Source organism: Fukomys damarensis, unplaced genomic scaffold (genome assembly GCF_012274545.1).
Source record: "Fukomys damarensis isolate Sample0158 unplaced genomic scaffold, DMR_v1.0_HiC HiC_scaffold_39, whole genome shotgun sequence".
In the NCBI taxonomy this organism is placed as follows: domain Eukaryota; kingdom Metazoa; phylum Chordata; class Mammalia; order Rodentia; family Bathyergidae; genus Fukomys; species Fukomys damarensis.
The window spans coordinates 14,682,588-14,704,474 of NW_022900951.1; the positions used below are offsets into that span (position 1 = coordinate 14,682,588).

Genomic DNA, 21,887 nt, shown 5'->3' on the forward strand with positions numbered 1-21,887 from the left:
AAAAAAAAAAAAAAAAAAAAAAAAAAAGGTAAGATAAATGATATTAGTATTGCATCTTTTGTCGTCTTTCTTTTAAGGGGCTTGTTTTGTTTGGTGCTGGAGATTGAACCCAGAGCTTCAGCTGTATTAAGTACATACTGTATCACTGGAAAATGCCCCCACTTCCCTGTTTCTGTCTTTTTGGTAATCTGTTTGAGTAGAACCTCAGACAAGGATACATGTAGAAACTTGTAATCAGTTGTTTTAAAGAGAATCAGAGACATAATTGGGATGCTGAACTTCAGCAGAGTCTTCACTATGTCATCCTTGGGCTGATACTGCTGTTGTACAGGCTGAGAGGGATCCAGAATTCCAAGCAAGGGGTGAACTGGCTTTCTTCTTTGGCTTCCCCACCCCTCCTAATGCTGCCATGATGCATCTCCTCCATGTATCACATCTAACTTGGTCTTGAAGGAGGTTAAGGTACTTGAACTTGGTTCTTGAAAAAGATCTCAGTTTGACTCACCATATTCCTTATATTTAAGAGAAATGCATATTTGAGAGCTTATGAAAACATGAAAGAGTCTTGCTAAGGCAACATAGTGAATTCTTATTCCTAAATTATTATGCAACCTAAGGACAGTCTGTTTCTTCTTGATAGTAGAACTTTAAATTTATTTGGGGAAGAGGATATTTGTACAGTGTACACATTTCTTGCAATAGGAAAATCAAGCTAAAACAGCAGATAGATATTGTTGCATAACACCCAGAACTGTTTTCTGGCCATCTCAGCTGCTAGTATCTCAGACCCACTTAAGAACTGGGAGATAAGCCAGAATATCTCAGAACAAGACAAATGGAGTTAATGCACCTAGATTCATCATCTTTACTAATAGGATGACACCTCCATCCTCACTCACAGCCTGTTTATTCTTTCATGCTTGGCTCTACCAGTTGTTGCTGACGTCGTCAGGGCAAGAAACAGTCCTAGGTAACAATACAGTGTACATAGGAAGAGCACTAGCTGTGGAGAAAAGCAAGTGTTTCTGCCTTTTCTCAAGCCCCCAGTGAGAAAATCATGCACATCACAGATATCCATTTAGAGTATAAGTTTATAAAAGATGATATTTATTTTGCTTAAAAAAGACAATATAAATATCTTTAGAAAGACAGCTCTCAAAATTGGTAAAAATTGACACTTAAACCAAATTAATTTGAAATCCCACTACTTAAGTACTGCTATAACTCATTTAAATAGTCCAAGTCTTTTTCTTCTTATAAAGTTATGAATATATTATACCTACAGTAATAGCTTGCCACCCTATCTCACAGACTTGTAGAATCATTTACCAACTTGCTCCTCTTGCACATTATTTGGCCATCCTAGTCATGCTGTTAGAGGAAGGGAGGAGACAGAGAAAGCCTCACACCCCTGACCTCTTACACTTATCTTCCATGAGGCTTCCAGAGGGATTATACCAAAGCCAGCAAGGCCAATTCTGCCATCTGACAACAAACACCCCCTACCCACCTGCCCATGCGCCCACCCTGTGAGTGTGGGAGCAGCTTGAGGGAGATCAGGCTCCTTTGATTTTTCTGTAGTGTCTCTTAACACCTAACACAGGGGCAAACATGTGTAAAGTAATCAGTAAATGCTAATTGACTTGAGTGAAGTTGGTTTCTGTGTTAATTCCTTCCTTGATTGTGGTAAGTCTTTGAAATTATCTTTCTTGTGGCTGCTTAATGGAAGCAACTGTTATGTTATATGACATCAGTCATGTGACTATGCTGTGTAGGAAGTTGCCTGGTCACCTCTTGTCCCCTTCACTACCACCACCATACCACCCTACTCCCATACAGTTCTGCTCAGACCTGCTGCCCCAGGTAGTGTGCCAGCTGACTATATGTGAGCCTCTGCTTACCCTCCTACATTGTTCCCCTTTTCGCTCAGCACAAAGGTGCAGACTGTGCCCAGTGGACTTGCAGGAACCATTACACACAGATCCAGGAAACGATAGGCCATGTTCTTGCCCAATTTGCCGCATGCCACTTGGCTATATTCAAGGCTCCTTCTTTGTTCGTTTATATACCACACAGCTTTCAAAAGCCTATGTTCTGGGCAGCTGCTTTCCATCCCTCCTACTCTCTCAGTGTCCCTCCCTAACTCTCTGTCCCCTTTTCTCCCTTCAGTTTTTCTGTTAATGCTCTGAGTGTCTCTGTGTAGCTTCTCCCTCGCTCTGTATTTTCCTGTCTCCCTCTCTTCACTCAAAGTTCATTCTGTCTGTGATGATGCAGATATTTGTAGGCTTCACTCCTAGCTTTCATCTAGTTCAAGGGTAATTTATTTCCTTCTTCTTCCACCCCTGGGATCTTTCCCTGCCTAGATCTGAGCCCTACCACCTGCTTAGCGTCAGCTTGAAAAGGTTTTCTTCATCATTCCTCCTGTCCCAACTGGACTGTAGTTTTTCCAGGGCCGCTGAGGAAACCCTGCTAAGGGTCTCTGATCAGTCTTTCTTTCTTGTGTTTTGTGGACCCAACTCTGTAACTCCAAACTGTAAACTCTGAGCTGTTTTCCCCATTCCTTTTCCTTTTCCATTGCCTTCGCCTTCTTCAACCTCTTACTTTTTCATCTTACTCTCCATTTCAACCTGGATAGACCCTCCTTTTCCCAGGCAAGTTCCTGCTTCCTAGGAGAACTGGTTCTCAAGCCTTCCTTTCCTCTCCTGCCATTATTACCATTCTTACCTTAATGCCAGTTCCCCTCTGAGACTGCATTCGTAAGAAAAATATAACACTGCATCTAAAGCATCTTTAAATTTCTACCATCCCCTTTTCACCCATTCTGTGAGTCTGAAGTTTTCTAGCTTTCAAAGTTGTAGATGCATTATTCTAAATTCCAATGCCTATTATGTTCTGGCTTGTTAAACTACAAATTTTTTATTTCAGAACTTAGAACTCCCTCAGTGACATTTAAAATTTCAGGTCCTAATGAGTTTCCAGAACGCTTGGTCCTGTATTACATGTTTTCATTTCCCTGACATTCCCACCATATTTTAGGCTAAATGTTTAAGAAGAAATGATCATCACACATTCAGGCAGTCATGCTTTTTATTCCCCAACTCCTTTGCCATTACTGTCTTTGATCTTCAGTCTTTGGTTTTTAAAATAAATTTCCTGTGGTTTGTAAAACTTATTTGTTATATCCATAGTACAAGTTTGCTGTTGAAAATTTAAAAAAATAAATTATGCATCAATAATCCTTCTATGTAGTGTGATAGCTATTAAGATTTTGTTTTGTTTTGTTTCTAAGACAAAGTCTCATTATTTTTCCCAGGCTGGTCTCAAGCTCATGGGCTCAAGAGATCTTTACTTAGTCTTTTGAGTAGCTTAAATGACAGGTGCTCATTATTAAATCAAGCTTATTAAGGCTTTTTATTTTAATATCTTCCTGCCTTTTAAAAAATGCATGTACATGTATATCTATACACCTGTTGTATATTGTTGGGTTTATTCCACGTAGGAAGTTTTGAATCTTGGTTTTACTTAATATTATAATTGAAATACTCCTTTGTACCAGTGAATATTGTTTAAAGATGTGACTTTTAATAGCTTCATGGAGTTTTGTGTCATGCAAATCTGTAATAGTTTATTTACATGTTTTGTGCCTTTACATATTTTAATCAAATAAAGACAAGATTCTCCTTTGCTCATTTTTTCTTAGATGTCCTAATTACTTCATCATTGTTAGTTATTCTAAAACCATAGCTTTAATTTTGTTGCTTTCAATGATTCTGCCACTCTTGATTTTGTGGAATTGCTTATAGAAGAAATGTAATTATTTGAGAAAGTGGCTTTTCACAGTTATATAGTTATTGAAATTTAAAATAGAGTTAATGGAAGAGATTTTCAAGAGTAACATCGAGGTTCTTTGTTGTTTTGTTAAAAGTATAAGTCCTCTTTCAACACAATATGAGCATCTTTGTTATGGTGAAGATGTTGTTTGCTGTCTTTTAATATCATCTGTTTTTATGAAAATACTTAGTGGTATCTGAGGTATTAAGCTTAATGTCAGTATTTTCAGTTAGACAGGTTTTTTCCTTTATATGTACTTTGTTTTAAAGCATTCATCCTGTCTGTTTTTCCTTGAGTATTTTTATTTAGTTTTAATAAATAGGAATTTTCTAGGTTCAGGAAATTTTCACCTTTATAATGTTTCTGTAGCAGCATTGATTATTATGTTCAATTATCTTGGCAAGGTACTATTAATAATGAGCTGGTTTTTAAAAAGATAAATAGAAAAATGAAGGTATTGAAAATGTTCCTGCTCTTTACATTAGAGGGTTACAGAAAAAGTATTCTCTAAGCCCTTCACTTTTCAGAATCTCTAATTCTTAGGCTTTCAGCAATATGAAAATGGTCCTGCAACGCAGTTATAGACCATTTGTAATAGTGCTCAAACTGCTAGTCGAGTGAGTCTGTGCTGAAGGATAATCATTAACCATGTTTGATTAGATTGAATTCCTCCTGTGCTTTTTTAGAGGACCTTTACCTACATGCTCAATTCTTTATGGCTATGTTAACCTGGTATCATGCATTCTCAGTCTTCATTATATTTTTCACACAATGGCAAGAGAATGATTGAAAGATCAATATGATAAAAATGTCTTCTCATTTAGGAAAAGTCCTGAAAGTATTACTCATTCCGATCAACTCAAGGAAAAGGAGAAACAAGGTTTTTTCAGATCAATGAAAAAGAAAAAGAAGAAATCTCAAACAGTAAGTAGATACCCAATTTCTATATATAATGGCATAGGTTTCTGCTTTATTCTGTGGTTACTTTATACTCTGTATGTGGCAATCAAAGTTTATTTCTTACTGAGACCTGAATGCATACACTGTAGATTTCTCTTTCTGAAATTCTACACAACTGTTCCCTCACAGAGCTTTCTAGATTCAGCAGAACCTCCAAGAGTAGAAATCTAATTTGGATGAGAGAGAATACTTTAAATCTCTCTCAATAAACTTCTTATCCAAATGGATTTATATTCCTATAAAAACTATGAAAATGCAGGATTTGTTTCTCCCTGGGGGCATAAAGATATGTGAAAATTTAGGAAATGATTTTGGTTTACATTTAAATCTTGAAATTCATAAATAACCACCATTCCTTATCCTCCCTTGGCTGGTTGTAGGCTGCCCATGTTGACAGGCACATTTCAAGCCTGCTTTAGTAGGAAAACATGTTTCCCCCTGTGACTGCACTGTCAGACAGACTGTGCCCAGGCTCCTGGGAGCCCTTGGCCTAAACAAAGGGCTGCCTCCATAGGACTGAGCACCTCACTTCACTGAACCACCCAAGCAAGGATCCTGCTGGCTAGCAATGCAAGAAAATGGGGAACCAGGCCTCCAGGACCCAGGAGAGTGGTTCTTCATCCAAAGGAGGCTTGCTTCTCCTTTTGCTTCATGACACCTTCAAGACTAGATGAGGTTGAGTTAGCCATTTTAAATGGTTTTGTTTCCATTTTTACTTCATACATGATTTACCTTCATTTATTTGAAAAGGAAAATGGCATTTTTTGAGGGATTTCATCTGTAAAATGAATGGATTAGACTCAGTGTTTCTGAGGTCCTTTCCAGTTGTGAAAATTCTAGAATTATGACTCCTCAGTAAGTAATGACAAGATAAATGACACTAGCAAAGTATATTACCCCAAGTCCTTACTTTTTGTCTCACAGATGTTCTAGACATGTTAACAAAGACCTTTCTAGATTACCTTTCTAGACCATTGTTTCACTTGCTTGCGTAGTAAATGTATGTATTTCATTATACAATAAACATGACCTCATTACAGAAAAATCATGGAAAACAAAGATTGTTGTTAATCTTACCACCTTCCCACAACTAGTATAGTAAGTCCCCAGCTTAGAAATGAGTTCCATTCCATGAGAATTGTTCATAAGCTGGATTCATTCATAAGCTGACAAACCAAGTCTTAAACAGTATACCTGTGAAAGTTCACAAAAAACGAATTATTTATAAATCAGGGACTTATTCTACTGTATTAGGATTTTGGTGTCTTTCCCCTTAGTTTTTTAGCTAATGTATATATTTGTGGAAGAAAGGTCAGTGGGTGCACACACATTTGAAGTTTGTTTTAAATAATAGTAATGATTCTAGTAAAATTTTGTATTCTGGATTTTAATAGTATATCCGTCTGTATTATACACATATTATATGTATATGTGTGTGTATATATATATATATACACACACACACACGCGCGCGCGCGCGCGCGCGCACATTTATCTATCATAAGCATCAAGTGTTGGCTACATCTTTTTGACCACTGTTATTTATATTTCAAAGTTTTTGTTCTTACCACAGATCTGTGGACATTATAGGATAATTAAGTGTTAGAAATAATAGGGATCAAGGAATTTAAGGTATTTTATAATGTGTGTCTGCCTTAGCCCCTGACTCATTTGGCTCGTGTGTGTGTGTGTTGACATTTTTATTCAGGCTTCAGTTCAAATTTTAGATAGTTAAATGATATACACTAGGTTAAATAGGGAAATTGCTATTCTGTAACATCCTCTCCACTTATTTTTTTATTGAATATTTAAACTAACTGCAAAATATCTTTCCACAGGCCATAATGCTGTAAGCCTTCTAAAACAGAGTTTTTTTTTATACCTTTGCATGATTTAATTAAAAGAAAAAAGAAAGTTTTAAGGGCTTTGAAATATAGAGTCTGATTTTCAAAGAGCACTATATAGTCTGTGAGATCTCAAGGTATTAAGCCTGGCATTGGGTCAATTTCACCTTCTTTGACTCTGCATTTAAATATAATTCAAGTTGATTTGTTTTTACTTTCTAGAATTCAGTAAAAGGAAACTAAACACACTTTGAAAGATAAGACATTCTAGCCTTTATATAAAATTTAAAGAAACTGGAATCTGATGCCCAGTGCACACAGTGAAATATGACATTTTAAAGTTGAGGTGGATCCTAAATCTACTTAAACTCCTTTATTTCACTAGTATAGTAACTGAGCCCAAGCAGATCATGACCTGCCCAAAGTCACAGTCAAATGGGAGGGCCAAAACTGGGCTCTCCTGAATCCCAAGCTCAGGCTCAGTCATTGTCATACCATCTCTTTGAGACACTTCTGGGAGCTCTCTTCAGGCCTCCTTAGCAATGCAAGTTAAACTCTGCCCTGTCATTAGACCAGGAAAATTATGGCATGTTTTACTTGACTATTTTTGTTCACCCATGAAAGATAGTCTGGTTAACTTTATATCCATTGTAGTTCTCTGACAATTGAGATAGCTAAATGAAGGAAAAAGTACCAGAAAACAATGTTGTATTGTAAAGGTGCCTGCTTTGTTTGACTCAAGCAGATCTGGAGTCTGCCTTGGGAAATCTGGCTTCCGTTCCAATCCAGATAGTTGCATAAGCCCTCAGAGCATATGGTGACTTTGCCAACTTGGTAATTGTATCCTACTTAGTATCTCAACTTGCAAGGATGCTTCATTTTTTAAAATTGAACTTTATGTTTCTTCACTTGAAAACCAGTATCTGAACTGTGGCAGGTATTTTCCATGGGGTAAATGTTTCTAGCAGTGTAGAACAGACTTCTTACTCAAAATTAGTATCCCACAACAGTGGTAGTCCTCTTCCAAGTGATGTTTCCTGGCTCAAGAGTTGACCATGTTCAAAAGAATTCACAGTATCTTTTTTTTTTCTAACAGGCAAATCACATGGTAGACTTTTTAGTTTCTGAAGTCCTCTTCTAGCAATTAGGGAAAGACTAAGCTTTATCAGCAGCTCATAAAACATAACCTAAGAATTGTTTCTAATAATAAATTCTTAAATGTTTTAAAATCTTAATATAAGCAGATGGCTGTAGTCTCCAGGCATTCCTACTGTAGTAGGTTTTGACCATGACTATATATTGTATGCTCAGAAGAAATTCTTGCTTATCTTGAACTTACCTTATTGACTTCTTCATTTCCAGGTGAGAAATGACACAAAACCTCTCTAAGATGTACAACACAGACATTCTTTCAGTGACTTAATAATTTAACAATTTGAGGGCTGCCAAAAGCTAGTAGTTTTAGTAAAAACACCCTTTTTTGGCAATTAGTTTATTTGTATCTTATATTGCAGACAGATTCCACCAACGGGGAGAATCCAAGCATCAAGAAATCCCTCTTTCCTCTTTTTGATTCAAAGAATCATTTAAAGCATAGTTCTTCTTTGAAAAAGCTTCCTGTAGTCACTCCACCCATGGTACCCATTTTTATGTATGGTAGCCCTGAAAAATGCTCCAGTAAACTTGTTTTACTGATGACAACAGCATGTCTTATTTTCATGGGGTCATATTCTCTTTATGCTAGTTAAGTACCTGAGCCAGTTCCATAAATTCACTGAGATATAAATTCTTTGCCTTTCTGAATGAGTTATTGAAGCATAAAGTCTGTTGAACAACAAACTAGTGAAAGGCTAGTTTGGATTGTCTGATTAGCCAGTTATTGACAGATAGCATTCATAAAATCCCTTATTTTCCATGAAGGATTTGATTAACATTTACAGTTGAAAAATGTCTTTGTGTTTGGCTCATGAAGTTTATTAACATTTGGTTTGCAGTTTATTTCTCTGAAACCACGTTTGAATTGACCAAATTAAGTGAGCTACCAGGCTCCATGAAAAAACAGCTTCTACTAGTTGGTGGCTTGATCTTTCCTTGCCTGGCTCTGGCTTTTGCTGGTCACTTAGTTTACAGCCATGGCTTTTGCTTGACATTTGGCATAACTGTCCTTTATTCACCAAAATTGGTGAATGGACCGATTGCATTCATTTGGAATTTGTGGCATAAATTTCCAGCATTTACCTAGTGTGTAATAGTAGACCCAGCTTTACTGGGCAGTGGTTTGGGAATATGATTCAAACCATACTTTCCTACTTTGCTGTCCTTGAAAGCCTACTAGTCTTCTTTAACATCACCAATTACAGTGTTTGGATCACTTTCCCAGCAGGAAAAGTTTTTTATTTTATTGAACTGGTTCATAACCTAACTGCAATATGGAATGAGGATACGACGGCAATTCCTAGTTCAGCCCAATTTAACTGCTCTCTCTTACAGCAACTGAAACTAACAGCATGGGAACGCTTTAAGGGTTGAAGTTTTAACAAAGCTGCATGACATCTGCCAATTTTTCCTAATACAGGGAAAATTATTAAGAGGGCAGCAGAATTTAACTAGCATCACTTGCATTATGAACATTGGGAGAGTTTGGGGTTTCTCTATTGGGTCTATTTTTTTTTTTAGTTTGGTTTGATTTTCTTTTTGGTTTGGTTCTCCTCTTGAATGTGGTTGTAATTTTTAATTAGTCTTATTGGTGTGTTTATTGATTCCTTGTCCATCTTTTGCTCTAGGTACCTAATTCTGATGGCCCTGATCTTCTGACATTGCAGAAAGCTCTTCACTCTGCTAGCACTACAAGCAGCAGGCCAAAGGAATGGCGCCCTGAGAAACTATCAGATATACAGACCCAAGTGAGTGAAGGCCACACCACTCCTAGACTCTGACTCTGCAGCAATTCCACAGGTGGTGGGCAGTGGAGAGAATACTTAGCCTCTCGATGTTGTAGCAAAGATGAGTCTTCCCCAAATAGACGCTCATTAATAGCCAGGTGCATCTTGGGAGTCAGAATCTTGTTTCAGTGACTCATGTTCCAGTGGGGAAAAAGCAAGCCCTCTAATTATCTTCATCTAGTTGGGGAATGGGCATAAGTTTAGAAGAACGAAAAAGACATAGTCTTCTGTATCAAATACTGTACAACCCGGGAGAGAAAGAGTATACACAAGAATCTTAGTTAAAAAGATCTTGGAATAAAGTGAGATGTGCCATAATCTGCAATAAAACATAAGATCCTAATAAGATTACTGTCATTTAGAAATGAGAAGAAAGGAGCTAAAGGTGTAGGGAAGGTGGGATGGGTAGGGGAAGGATAATAAGGGAAAAGAAAAAAATATGAGATAATGAAAGGATGGAAATAAAGTGTTTGTAGATGGGGAGGGGAGGAGGGGGTACCCAACAATGAATGTAACTGTACTGTATCCCTAAACTGTACCAATAAACTCAGTTAAAGCTGAAAAAAAAAAAAGTTGAGGAGGATGGGCAGAGATGGTGAGATGATTAAGGTTTCCTTAAAGGTGGTGGTAGCATATAAATTAGGCCTTCAAAGATGAGTATAATAAACCTTGAATGAACATATAAACTTCTGAAACCTATACTTTTTCATTTATTTAGTTATTTGTACATGTTTGCACTGATAGAAAACAGGCAAAAAGTTGCATTAGGAAATACCTATTAGACAATATTGTGTACCTAACATTTATCTGCTATAATGGGGAAATAAGCAAACTGAATCAGTAAAGTTTTCAAGTAACTAAGGTTTATCACCTTTAAACAGCTATTTAAAATAAATAAATATAAAGTGTTTGTAAATGGGGAGGGGAGGAGGGGGTGAAGGGAGCGCAAGGACGAGGGGAAAAAATGAGAACCAAGACCTGTCATGTAAAGGTACAAGATCCCAATGATGAATGTAACTGTACTGTATCCCTAAAATGTACCAATAAACTCAATGAGGAAAATAAATAAATAAATAAATAAATAAACAGCTATTTTGATTGGAAGTATTTCAGTATTATATCTTTTCAGTATCCCATAAAAAACAAGCTAATATAATCTACCATATTTCCTTTAATCATGTCAAAGATTTCTGTGATTTGGAGAAAAGGGCTCTGCTTTTTATAGTTTTTGTTTACTCTTTTCAACTGTAAGGTATTAATTTAGAGCTATAGACAGGTGTTGCCCAAATTGCCATTCTCTTTAATTAACCATTGATATTTTCTGCCTCTAACATAATATAGGCTGGGGGGGCATAGAGAACCAGATACCTAAGTTTATCAGATGTGTATCCAAACTAAGGAGACAAGGCTCTGAGTAAGAACCTGATAACACTATTCCCAGTTTCTTTAAAATGAATAAATAAAAGAATGTGGGGCTTTAGTATCTCCTTGAAAAAGAAAAAACATTTCTTTTGCCAGGAAGCTCTTTTCAAGTAACTACATCTCCAGTTGGATGAGTCTCCTTTCACAGTATAGTGACCTGTGGGATTTTGGGCCAGCAGCAGCCATACTACAGAGAAGACTACTGTGAGCCCATATTAGATGTTCACAGCCTCCAGTGAACGAATCATCTATTAGATTCTATAGGGGTTTTGCTTGTTTCTCTGTTTTGCAGTTATTTTTTTCAGCTTTTATTGAGTTTATTTTAGGGATACAGTACCGTTACATTCATTGTTGGGATCTTGTACCTCTACATGACAGGTCTTGGTTCTCATTTTTTACCCTTGTCCCTGCCCTCCCTTCACCCCCTCTGTTTTGCAGTTTTAAAGCCCAACTATTACCCCCCCTAAATTTTTTTAAAGTAAAACTATAGCAGGGAACACTAAGATTTTGCATTATCAAGGGAAAGGAGAGATAAGAACAAAAAGGGTTATATGATTTTTAGCTCAGTGCATAACTACCTAACTAAAACATTACATTTTCCAGCTTCTCTTTCTAGCTCTTCTCTTGCTCGTGTACCTAAGTTCTAGGTGGTGAGGTATAAGTGGAAGTATTATGTGGAGTTTTGGGGAAATCATCTCAGAAGGGAGAGGCCTGTCCCTGCTTGTTTATTCCTTTTCCTTCCTGTGGTTGAAGCATGAAACCCCATGGTAAAGATAGCATGTAGCCAGGTTAGAGGAGCATAGGTACTTGAGCTCTAGTTTTCATCTCTAGTTTTCTGGGGTTTCACATGAAAAATAAAAGTGACACAGTCTTGTCTGAAAAAACCCAGAGAACAGATAGACTTGGAGCAGCCCCTCTAATCACATGCTTGCCTTGCCTAGCTCTATCTGGTCATCTCCTCTCTGAGCTCTATTTCCTCCCAGCTGCCTGGTCTGCTCTAAATTAAGTTGTACATGTATTCTCATCCTTTCTTTCAGAGCCAGCCATTAAAATCACTGCGCAAGCTGTTACATCTCTCTTCAGCCTCAAATCACCCAGCTCCCTCAGATCCCCGTTTCCAGCCCTTATCAGCTCAACAAACCAAAAATTCTTTCTCAGAAATTCGTATTCACCCCCTGAGCCAAGCCTCTGGTGGGAGCAGCAACATCCGGCAGGAGCCCACACCAAAGGGCAGGCCAGCCCTCCAGCTGCCAGGTCAGATGGATCCTGGTTGGCACGTGTCCTCTGTGACCAGGAGTGCCACTGAGGGGCCTTCCTACTCTGAACAGCTGGGTGCCAAGAGTGGGCCAAATGGGCACCCTTATAACAGAACAAATCGCTCACGAATGCCAAATCTGAATGATTTAAAAGAGACAGCCTTGTAATTTGTGCTGGGGTAGGGGGAGGGGAAAAGCCAGTTGGGAGGGGAGGGCGCGGGGTGGGCTAGGGAGTGGGCTGGGCCTGGGTGGTAAGCCAGTATTCTCAGCTTTATGAAGGTGTGTGCAATATTGTACATGTGAGGCCATCTGGCTCCTCACAGCTACAAATGCTAGTCAGGGATCTTAGAGCCAAGGGAATTCCTTAGGGATCACCACTCCCCACAGGTCTTGTGTGAGAATGGATAGAGTGTACCATTGAGGAAGAAGAAATTCTTGCCAATTTCTCCCCCTTACATTCCAGCTTTAGTGCAATCTCTGTTGAACTTGGGAAAGCCAGGACGTGTCCTAGCACTGCAAGGGATAGAAATTCATGTTGACCGATGACCTTACCACGTATTTTTTTCTGCCTAGACTAAATGTGGGGTTTATTGTAATCCAAGAGTATCCCTTTGAAGGGTTAGCAGATAAACTGTATGTCTTAAATTGTTTTCTAAGCTTCCATATTTGATAGGATTTGTAACATTTATTTATAATTAATATTGTACTGTTATAATCATACCTTTTATGTTATAATGTAAAGTTATTTTGAGCTGTTTGGAACATTGTGAAGCAGTGGGACAGCTACAGTAGTTTCTATAAAAACTAAACAGTAACATTTATATACTGCATCAGGAGTATTTTATTCTCTATATAAATATATATATGGTAAATATCTGTCTGTTTTATAAATATATTCATTTAAAGAAAGTATCGTTATGACACTATCTGCCATATTTTTATACATTTGTGATATGAAGTGAGTATTATACTTCTGATAAAGGGAGTTGAATTGTGGCTACATGTGACTATAACAGTATGAACCTTGCTCAACTTTTCAGCCCCAGCAATAGCCTCTAGATGTGATTCTTAGTAGCAAACAAAATGCAGCATCTCTTTCTAGGCCCATAAGGGATGGTCCTATAGACCAGTGAGGATCCCCACAGGCCTCGCTTTCCGTCCTCACACTTGGCTCCCATTTGTGTCCAGGGACATTACTCACACATGAGGGGAGATAGAGGCATTGCTCCCATGAGACTTTTAGAGAGAGTGTGCTCTTCCACTTAGCATCAGTGTAAAGTGTAGACCGAAGATTTGCCCGTGAACATTCTTTGTCGTGAGGGTGTAAGAGGCACCTGTCTGCAGATCTTGCAAACCAGCTCTATGCTCCTGAATACTGTCTGCCCTCCTGGAGACTCTTGGCTCCAGGTGGGATGAGATACATGTGTGGCATTTCTGTTTCGAAATGCTTTTTCTGTTACTGCTCTTTCTGATATACTTAAAAGGCTCCTGAAGCAATTCCAGATGTAGAGAAAAAAATATATATATATCTCCTTTTTTTCTTCCTGGCACTGTCCATTTATAACAAGGTCATCATACACACCTGTATATATACACCCACTCCATCTGAACAGTACCTATATTTCCCCTCATCTGATCGCTTTCATTTCCCAAGCGACTCCTGTGTTACTCTACATGTCATCAAAGCCTTTGGCCAGCAAGTGTCACACACCCCTGTGTCTCTGGGCCATTCTTGACAGAAATCACCTCAACACCATCATGTATCAGTAGTATTAGATATTTGGAAGTAGTCTCTTAGCAATAAGACTTTTAGCAGTTCCCCCCTGTCAAAGAGGTAACTTCTCAGTATTTATTACTCATTCCAGAATTCTGAGAGGGTCGTCCCTGAATCAAGTCAATTCTTATTGAAAAATGCTGAGTTACCCTTTACCCTCCCCCAAGATTTTGAGAATTTTTAGCTCTGATGATTATGAAGATTATAAAGAAAAAAGTCTTAGATTCTTTGAAGCTTAAATTGTGTGCATATTGCATTTTATATAAATACTATAATGTGTATTGATTATATATAGAGGTCATTTTAAGGTGCTTTTTATTTAATATTAATAAGTATAATAGGCACTAAGATGAAACTCATCTGGGTACTATCATTGAAACAATTTGATTCAAATCGTTAGCTTTGCATGCTCTCGTTCTTTTTCTATCTTTTTTCTTTTACCAGTTCAATACCGTTTGGGTAGCTCTGAATTCTGGCTTTTCCCAGGCAGCTGCTTGGTTATACGAGTGAGGTAGACCCTCAGCAGTTTTTTGCCTAGATATAGTGACTCTTAAAAGGTATATATTTAACTGTTCTTTTTCATACTAAATCTGTACCTTGTTATCCCCCTTGCAAACCAGAAACTACATTTTTTCCCTCTGGAAAGACTTCTCACTGTGCAGTGCGCTTAGAAATTGCGCGGTCCCATTGCCCTACTGTGGCATTTGAGGCTCGTCGTCACCTGGGGGCTGGTTTCCCATCTTGTCCTCTTTGCTAACAGTGGGATCTCAGATGTTTGCAGAACATTTATATTCATGACAGTTCTTCAAAGAAGGGCTAGAATAATTGCCTTCTACCTATAACAAACTAAACCTAACTAATGAAGAGTCGGTATATACTTTTCTGTATGTTCCCAGATTTGAGCCAGAAAATAGCTACATTTTCGGCTAGTGTTTTCGAGGTAGCTCTTTTATCCTCCTAGCTTTTGTCCCTTCTGACTTTTCATTGATCCTCAGTAAGCTGTAAGTGAACCTACAGTCGGCATTTCTAGCATGTCATTCTCTTTCTGCTCACAGGGTGGGATATGGGGGCTACGAAGTTTTCTCACAGATCTAATGGGCCCTCTCTTAGCTTTGAGCTGTTGCTTTCCCCTCTGCTTGATGAAGAGTTATTGACCTCACAAAGACTGTGATCCATGCATGGTAGGAAAGACTTGACCTAAAGTCACAACAAATTGCATTTTCTCTAGGAAGAGGAATTTATGACACCCGCGTTCTATCGTCTGCCCTAACCTCCTAGAGGTACAAAGGCTAAATGAACACTTATGAATTACTTTGTTTTATGAAAGTATCACTGATCTTTTGAAAAGCAGATCGGCTTCTCTGTTTTTCTACTTTTGCTTCTCCACCATCCTCCTTTTTCTTCTCTAAAGGTCTGAGTGAACTTTAACTGAACCTTGTTCAGTCTTGACTGATGCTTAGCCTCTCTTCAGAGCCCAAGACCAGAAGGGAGTGTTCATGCCAGGGGGCTCAAGCGAGCTGTCTCTATAGCAAGCGCTTCCCCTCCAAGGGCAATTTTGCCCTCCTGAACACATCTGGCAATGTCTGTAGACATTTGGTTGCCACTAGGGGCATCTTGTAGGTGGAGACCAGGGGTGCTGCTAAACATCCTGCAATGCACAGGACAGCCTCCCAGACACAAACTGATCAGCCCTGAACATCAGTAGTGCTAAGGTTGAGAAACCCTGCCCTATACCATTCCAGGCCTGTACCACCACCAAGTCTGTAGCACTTGGCTCTGGCTTTGTTCTTTCCAGAGCATAGAACTGCAAGTATGAATTCTTCAACATCACATTCTCTTAAAGAATCTTCTACCACTATTCTTAAGTTCTTGGTATCCTGTTTGTTCGTTTCCATTGTCTTGGGCCTGCTAAAAGGTACATACTTTGGGAGGAAACCAGAGTTACTTTATATGTGTTTGAGAATTTAAATCCTAGATTAGCATCCTTAGAAAATCTTTCATAGAGCCATGAGGCTTATTTTTAGAAGCAAGCAGCAGCCTGGCAGATTGGCATGATTTTTACCAACTGCTCAAAAGCATCCATGGCTTTTAGCTGTGTCTACTCAAAGAAAATGTCTTTTTTGTTCGTTCAAGTCATTTAATAGCTCTTTACAAATATTAGCATATGGCAGACCAATTAGAACCAAAAAAACTTTATTGGTGGTTGTGATGTGGCTGTTATAGAAGTATTTTACTGTATGCTTTGATTAAATCTGTTTTAAAACATGCTTTAAGACTCACCATATGCAATTGTATACTTTAATTCTAAGCTCAGAGCTGTGCTGGTCAGTTTCTAGTTGCGCCGTGTATTATAACGTATGTTGTGGTTGTAGAATTAGCCAGTTTAGCATGTTCCTAATCTGAAAATTAGTGGACTACACTAGGAAATGCTATCCCATTTTCCCTTCTCAGCACCTCTTAGTTGATATCATAGTATCCTCACTTCTTAAATTAGTTTTTAGAGTAAATAAGGAAAAAAGCCATTTATTTTCTTCTAGCCATGTATTGAAAGTGATTCATAAGTGTATAACTTTTTTTCAAAGGCCAGAGGATTGCTTCTCAAATGCATACAAGGCTCTGTCCACTTCTGTTCACCTTGGTCCCAGTGATGACAGAACTCTTTTGGCAAGGGCAGTAAGTAGCTCATCCTGAGTCAATGCTGGAGCTCAGCTGGAACTCAGTAAGTCTTTATATTCTCTCCTGTTCAGAACCTGTTCTCTGGAGAGCATTGCTTTTATATCTACAAGTTCATTGCTTCCTGCATTCCAGTGGGATGTGGAACTCTTTGTGGGTACTAAAACCCACAGACTCTTACTTCTGTGAACCCAAAAAGTAGTACAGTACACTAAACCAGAAAATAGTGGTATATTTCCTTGCCTCTTTCATTCATCACTAATACATTGCATAGATGGAGAAAGCATATTTGTGGTTTAAGAAATAACAGTACTGTTTCTTTGAAAGGGACTGCAGAAAAGATAGTGCAAATGTTGTAAATGTCATGTCACTAACTCCGAGAACCAGAATCTCACAAGAAGGTTCTCACAGAGATTTAAAAGGTCAGCTTAGGGCTAGGGCTATAGCTCAGTGGTAAGCACTTGCCTACCATGCGTGAGACCTTGGATCCTATTCCTGGTACCACCAAAAAGTACATACATACATATATATGTATGTATATATGTGTGTGTGCATATATATATATATGCACACACATACATACATACATATATATGTATGTATATGTATATATGTGTGTGCATATATATATGTATGTATATACATGTATATATGCATGCTGGCTTGGGAACAAAAAGAAAAAAGGTTTCTTTTGCTTCTTGAGTAGCTGAGATATACAATATCTTAAGGTATGGCTCAGCTGATTTAAAAATTTTGTCTTGGAAACCATGAGTAAGAAGCCACGAAAGAAAATCAAGTCTCTAGTCTATCTGTATACCCTCAATGGGGGAGAAGTCTGATGGCTAGGAAACTCTGGGCCTGCTGCTCTATGTGACTTTTTTTCAATTGAATGTATTATATAAGATGGTAGACTTCTGTGTGAGCCAGTTTCTACAATGTCTTCATTTCCCACATTACTTTGTTAATCCATCTGTGTCAGGCCTGGTTGGTCCTGATTCTACTTTTCTTCTCTCCACCAGGCACTGACCCACCTTTCTGTGTATTCACTCTAGGCTATTAAACATGATCCTTCCCTGCCTTGTATTTTCATCCATCAAATGTTTACTCCCAAATTTAAGGGAGGGTTGTCTTGTTTTGCCAGAAAAATTTTGTCACAGTCTGCATGCTGGATTTGTAGGGCCAGCAGAACTGCAGTAGTGAAAGTGGTGTCACTTCTAAGGCCCTTCATTTCCCACAAAGGTAAGCTCTCTACACCCCCTTTGATCCTTGGTCATATTTGATCCTCCTTGGGAATCTGAAATCGGTCTCCGTGTTGTATGCAGATTAGAAGTTGCCTTGTTCGCTGCTCTTCCCATGCAGAGTATCAGGGAGAAAGAGGCCTTATCTGTCCCTCCGTCCCCTTCTTTTGACAGACTGCTGAGAATCCCTCAGGACTTTCTTTGGTTTGGGATTTCACTGCCCAAAAGGCTGATGTGATTCATTTCAGGCGTAGACAAGCTTGCCCTAGTGCTCTGCTTCAGGTCTAGTCAGAAGAAACCCAGGAATAGAAAAGGTAGATGCCTTGACTTTTGTCCCTATTGGGGAATTAAAGTGTTTATTGCCAGAGTTACCAAAAGCTCTGGTTGAACTATGTACAGTTTCATGAGAAAAATTATGCTTTTCCTTCTGGAGAATGTGTAAGTTCTCCACAACCGCTTTGCTTAAAGCAAAGCTTGCAGAAAATCCATTTCCCTAAGGATACACAATCAGTTCTGGTCTCCAGTCTCTCTCTCTCTCTCCTTGTTTATACTCTTTGGTTACTGACTGAGTCAGGCTGGAGGGGTGGTGTGACGATGAAAAGAAGTGAATTCTCGCTGTAAACTTGCATCGATTAGCAGAAACAGTTAAACCAAACAAAATAGTTACCCCCCATTCCTATCTCCAAGAATTGCTTTGTGCCATTCTGAATTCAGGTAGTTATTCTGTATATACTTAGACTACTAGTCACAGCTTCTTCAATCTCTAGTAAGTTTGAAGGGGATATCTGGGAAGACATAGGGCAGGGTAACATTGAGACCCTGTTCATTGTTTAAAAACAAAAATAGGGATAAGCCAGAGGGATGTGATATCCAATTTATGGTAGATGAAGAATCAATGGAAATTCTTAATTGCACAGACTTTATAATCCATTATATAAAGTGTAATTCCATAATTTTTACTGTGGCAAGGGTGTGATGTGGTTGTTAACCTTTTTAATTTTTGAATCCAAATTGAATTTAAAATGTTGAATATTTAAATTCCTCACAAGCTAATTATGAACCATTTGTAAAGTGTTTCTATAACTATTTGTATCATGTGTTGGTACATCTTATCAAGTTTTTTCTGGCATGTATTCCATTCTAAACTTCTGTAAAATTTCTATTGTTGCTGTAAATATTATACAAATATCTACTCCGTGGTAATCTTCACCATCAGCATGAAATGGTTAATTTTTACTGAGCACAATGTATTTTTGAATGGATCTTCCCAAATGTCTTTAATAAAATGCAGATTTTGCACCGACTGATGTGACTGCCAGGCCTTCCCAATCTTAAGCACTGTGGTTCTTCTTGTGTTGGAACGGCAAGCAGCACCATTTTAGTTCCTTCTTTGTAAAGAGAATGTGCTTAATTCAAATGAGGGATATTGGGCCTTTGAAGTTGTAATCAGTTTAAGGGAGTGAGTAATGTAAAGTGAGGCAAACAAAGCCTGTTACTTCATGGTTTTTATTTTTTTCTATATATAAAATTCTTTTCCCCTTAAGGTATTTTGAAAACTTTGGTTTCTTTCACAGTTGAGTGTTGTCACATATACACATTGCTGGAGCTGACTCGGTGATTTGAGGAGGATGGGAAGAGATCCCAGCTGGGCACTAGTGCTATGGAGAAAGCAAAGATGGACAGCTCTGGGAGGGTCTCTTTTCCTAGAGCAGGGATCGGCAAACTTCTGGAAAGGGTGAGATAGTAACTGCTGGGGGCTCTGTGGGCTGTGAAGGTTCTGTCGCCTTTACTCAATTCTGCCCTTGTGCAAAAGCAGCTATGTAATACATAAGTGAGTGAGCATGGTTGCATTCAGATAAAACTTTATATGCAAAAACAGGCCACAATTTACTGACACCTATTTTACGCCCCCTGTTTTGTCATTTATGGTAAGAAGTCCAACTACATAGTGCTCAGTTGGGGCGTAATAATTTATATTTTGTGGTAGTAACATATATAAAGTATTCCCTGATTTTTTTAAAACAAAGAGTAGGAGCTTAAACAGTGCTTTGCACTGTGTCAGTTGATTGTTTATTAAGTGTCTTCGTAAGTGCGACCTATGATTTTAGTTATACTTTTATTAAGACTCAGTCAAGTAAAGTGGTAACTCAGTTCATAAAGTTGATTCTTTCCACAATTCTGGTTGCAAACCAGATTGGATAAGAACTGAATCAAATTTCCCCATAAGGGCAACTTTGAACCTAACCATTGAATTTGATTTGGTTGTAGTCCAATTCAGTTTTCAACCAGAATCATGGAAGGAATTAAGTTTATGAACTGAGGTAACCACTGTATCTGGGGTTTATAGTTTTTAATGTTCATAGCACTTTTATGGGCAGACACAAAGCCAAGTGTTTTCTTATTATGTTTACTTTAAACAAGCACTCAGTGAAGCAGGTACTATAATTATCCCTATTTTGTAGATGAGGAAAGAGGTTTCCATACTTTATAGTAACTTGCCAAAGGTTACCCACCTTGGAAGTAGAACAGGTATGATTTGAAGCTGAGTTTGTTCACAGTAATGCTCAAACGCGTACACAATGCTGCCACTGTACCTCCATGTGTAGAACTGATATGGATTGTGATGGTGGCCACATTCAGACAGCTTTTCTTGTAGTAAATCAGGGCCACTCAAAAACCTCCAAAGTCTACCTTTTCAAAAACTTTCCAATACAGAGCATATAAAAGTACTTGTCCAAAGAAGAAATAATGAGTAGTTAACTGAAGGAAAGAGGTAACACATTTAGTAATGGCTGTCTATATTGATGGTTAGGTACTTAATTGAAGGAGGCAATAGTAGCCCTCACAGTATATAACATCTTTTCTGAAAGCTCCCACCAATTCATGTACCACTTTCCACCTTATCTCCCAGCACGTGGTAATTGATTTGGTTTAAGAATAGAATATTTCAGAGGTCCAAGGACTCTGATGAGATTAAAAGCCTAAGATCTGGAGTCAGATTGCTGGAGTGGAGTCCTTAAATCACATGTCACATAGCTTCCCTGTGCCTCAGTTTCCTCACCTTTAAATGGATACAATCATAGTACCTACCTCATAGGGTTGTCATGAGCAACTATGGAGTTGCTGTAAAGCTCTGGATAGTATCCCAATAAATATTAGCTGTTATAACATTATTGCTATTATTTGTGCCCCAGTTGGCAGCTCCACGAAGTTGAGAAAGACTGTCACTGGATTTTACATGCAGTTAGAGAGCTCAGTGGGTGGCTTTCAATACATGTATCCTAGGTGATCTTCCTATCAGCCTCGTAAGGTAGTCATGGTAAAAAAGGCCCAGCTTAGAGCTGCTCTTGGGATTGCAGGTGAAGCAGCAGCCCTCGTAAGCTGTTTGTCATTGGGCTTCAACAGTCATACCTCAAGTGGACAAAGAAGTGGGCTTCTGTCAGCATTTGTTCAAAAGCTCACTTTAGGGGTGCAGTCTTCTTGGCTCCAAGAATGCACTCATAGAAGTACCTCTATTTGGAAATATCTTTGCTTTATCCAAGTGATCTGCTCCTGCACCGAGTACCAGATTCAGCTCAGATTTTTTTCTTGATATTGGCAACACTTAATGCTAGTTACTTTTCTGTTCATAACATTTTAATTATTTAAAAATCTGCAAAATGTTGTGTAGATTTTACCTTAATTTTTAAAAAATCTCCAAGTGTAGACCACACTCTAGCATTTCTAAAAATAAAAGTAAATATGTTAAAATAAGGTGAGTTTTTGCTGAATTATATATTTTTAATTGAACTTTTCCTCCATAAAGGAAATGATACCATAAACATAGTTCATGTGTTTAACAAGAAGATTTGGTTAGGCTGGGGATTTAGCTCAGTGGTTCCACTGCCTGTCTCAGAAGCTCAAGGTCCCAAGTTCGATCCCCAGTACCAAAAAAAAAAAAAAAAAAA

At 38.3% G+C, this 21,887-nt stretch overlaps 1 protein-coding gene across 1 annotated transcript in view; it reads left to right on the top strand.

The window, feature by feature from the left end:
* The window catches only part of Cdkl5 (cyclin dependent kinase like 5), a 150,803-nt gene extending 137,728 nt beyond the window's left edge, over window positions 1-13,075 (top strand). Inside the window, exons 16-18 of the mRNA XM_010643652.2 lie at window positions 4,656-4,755; window positions 9,419-9,538; window positions 12,037-13,075. Of these exons, the coding sequence (XP_010641954.1) occupies window positions 4,656-4,755; window positions 9,419-9,538; window positions 12,037-12,423 (607 nt within the window). The 3' untranslated portion in view covers window positions 12,424-13,075. The remainder of the gene's footprint in view (window positions 1-4,655; window positions 4,756-9,418; window positions 9,539-12,036) is intronic.
* The last annotated feature ends 8,812 nt before the right edge of the window (window positions 13,076-21,887 follow it).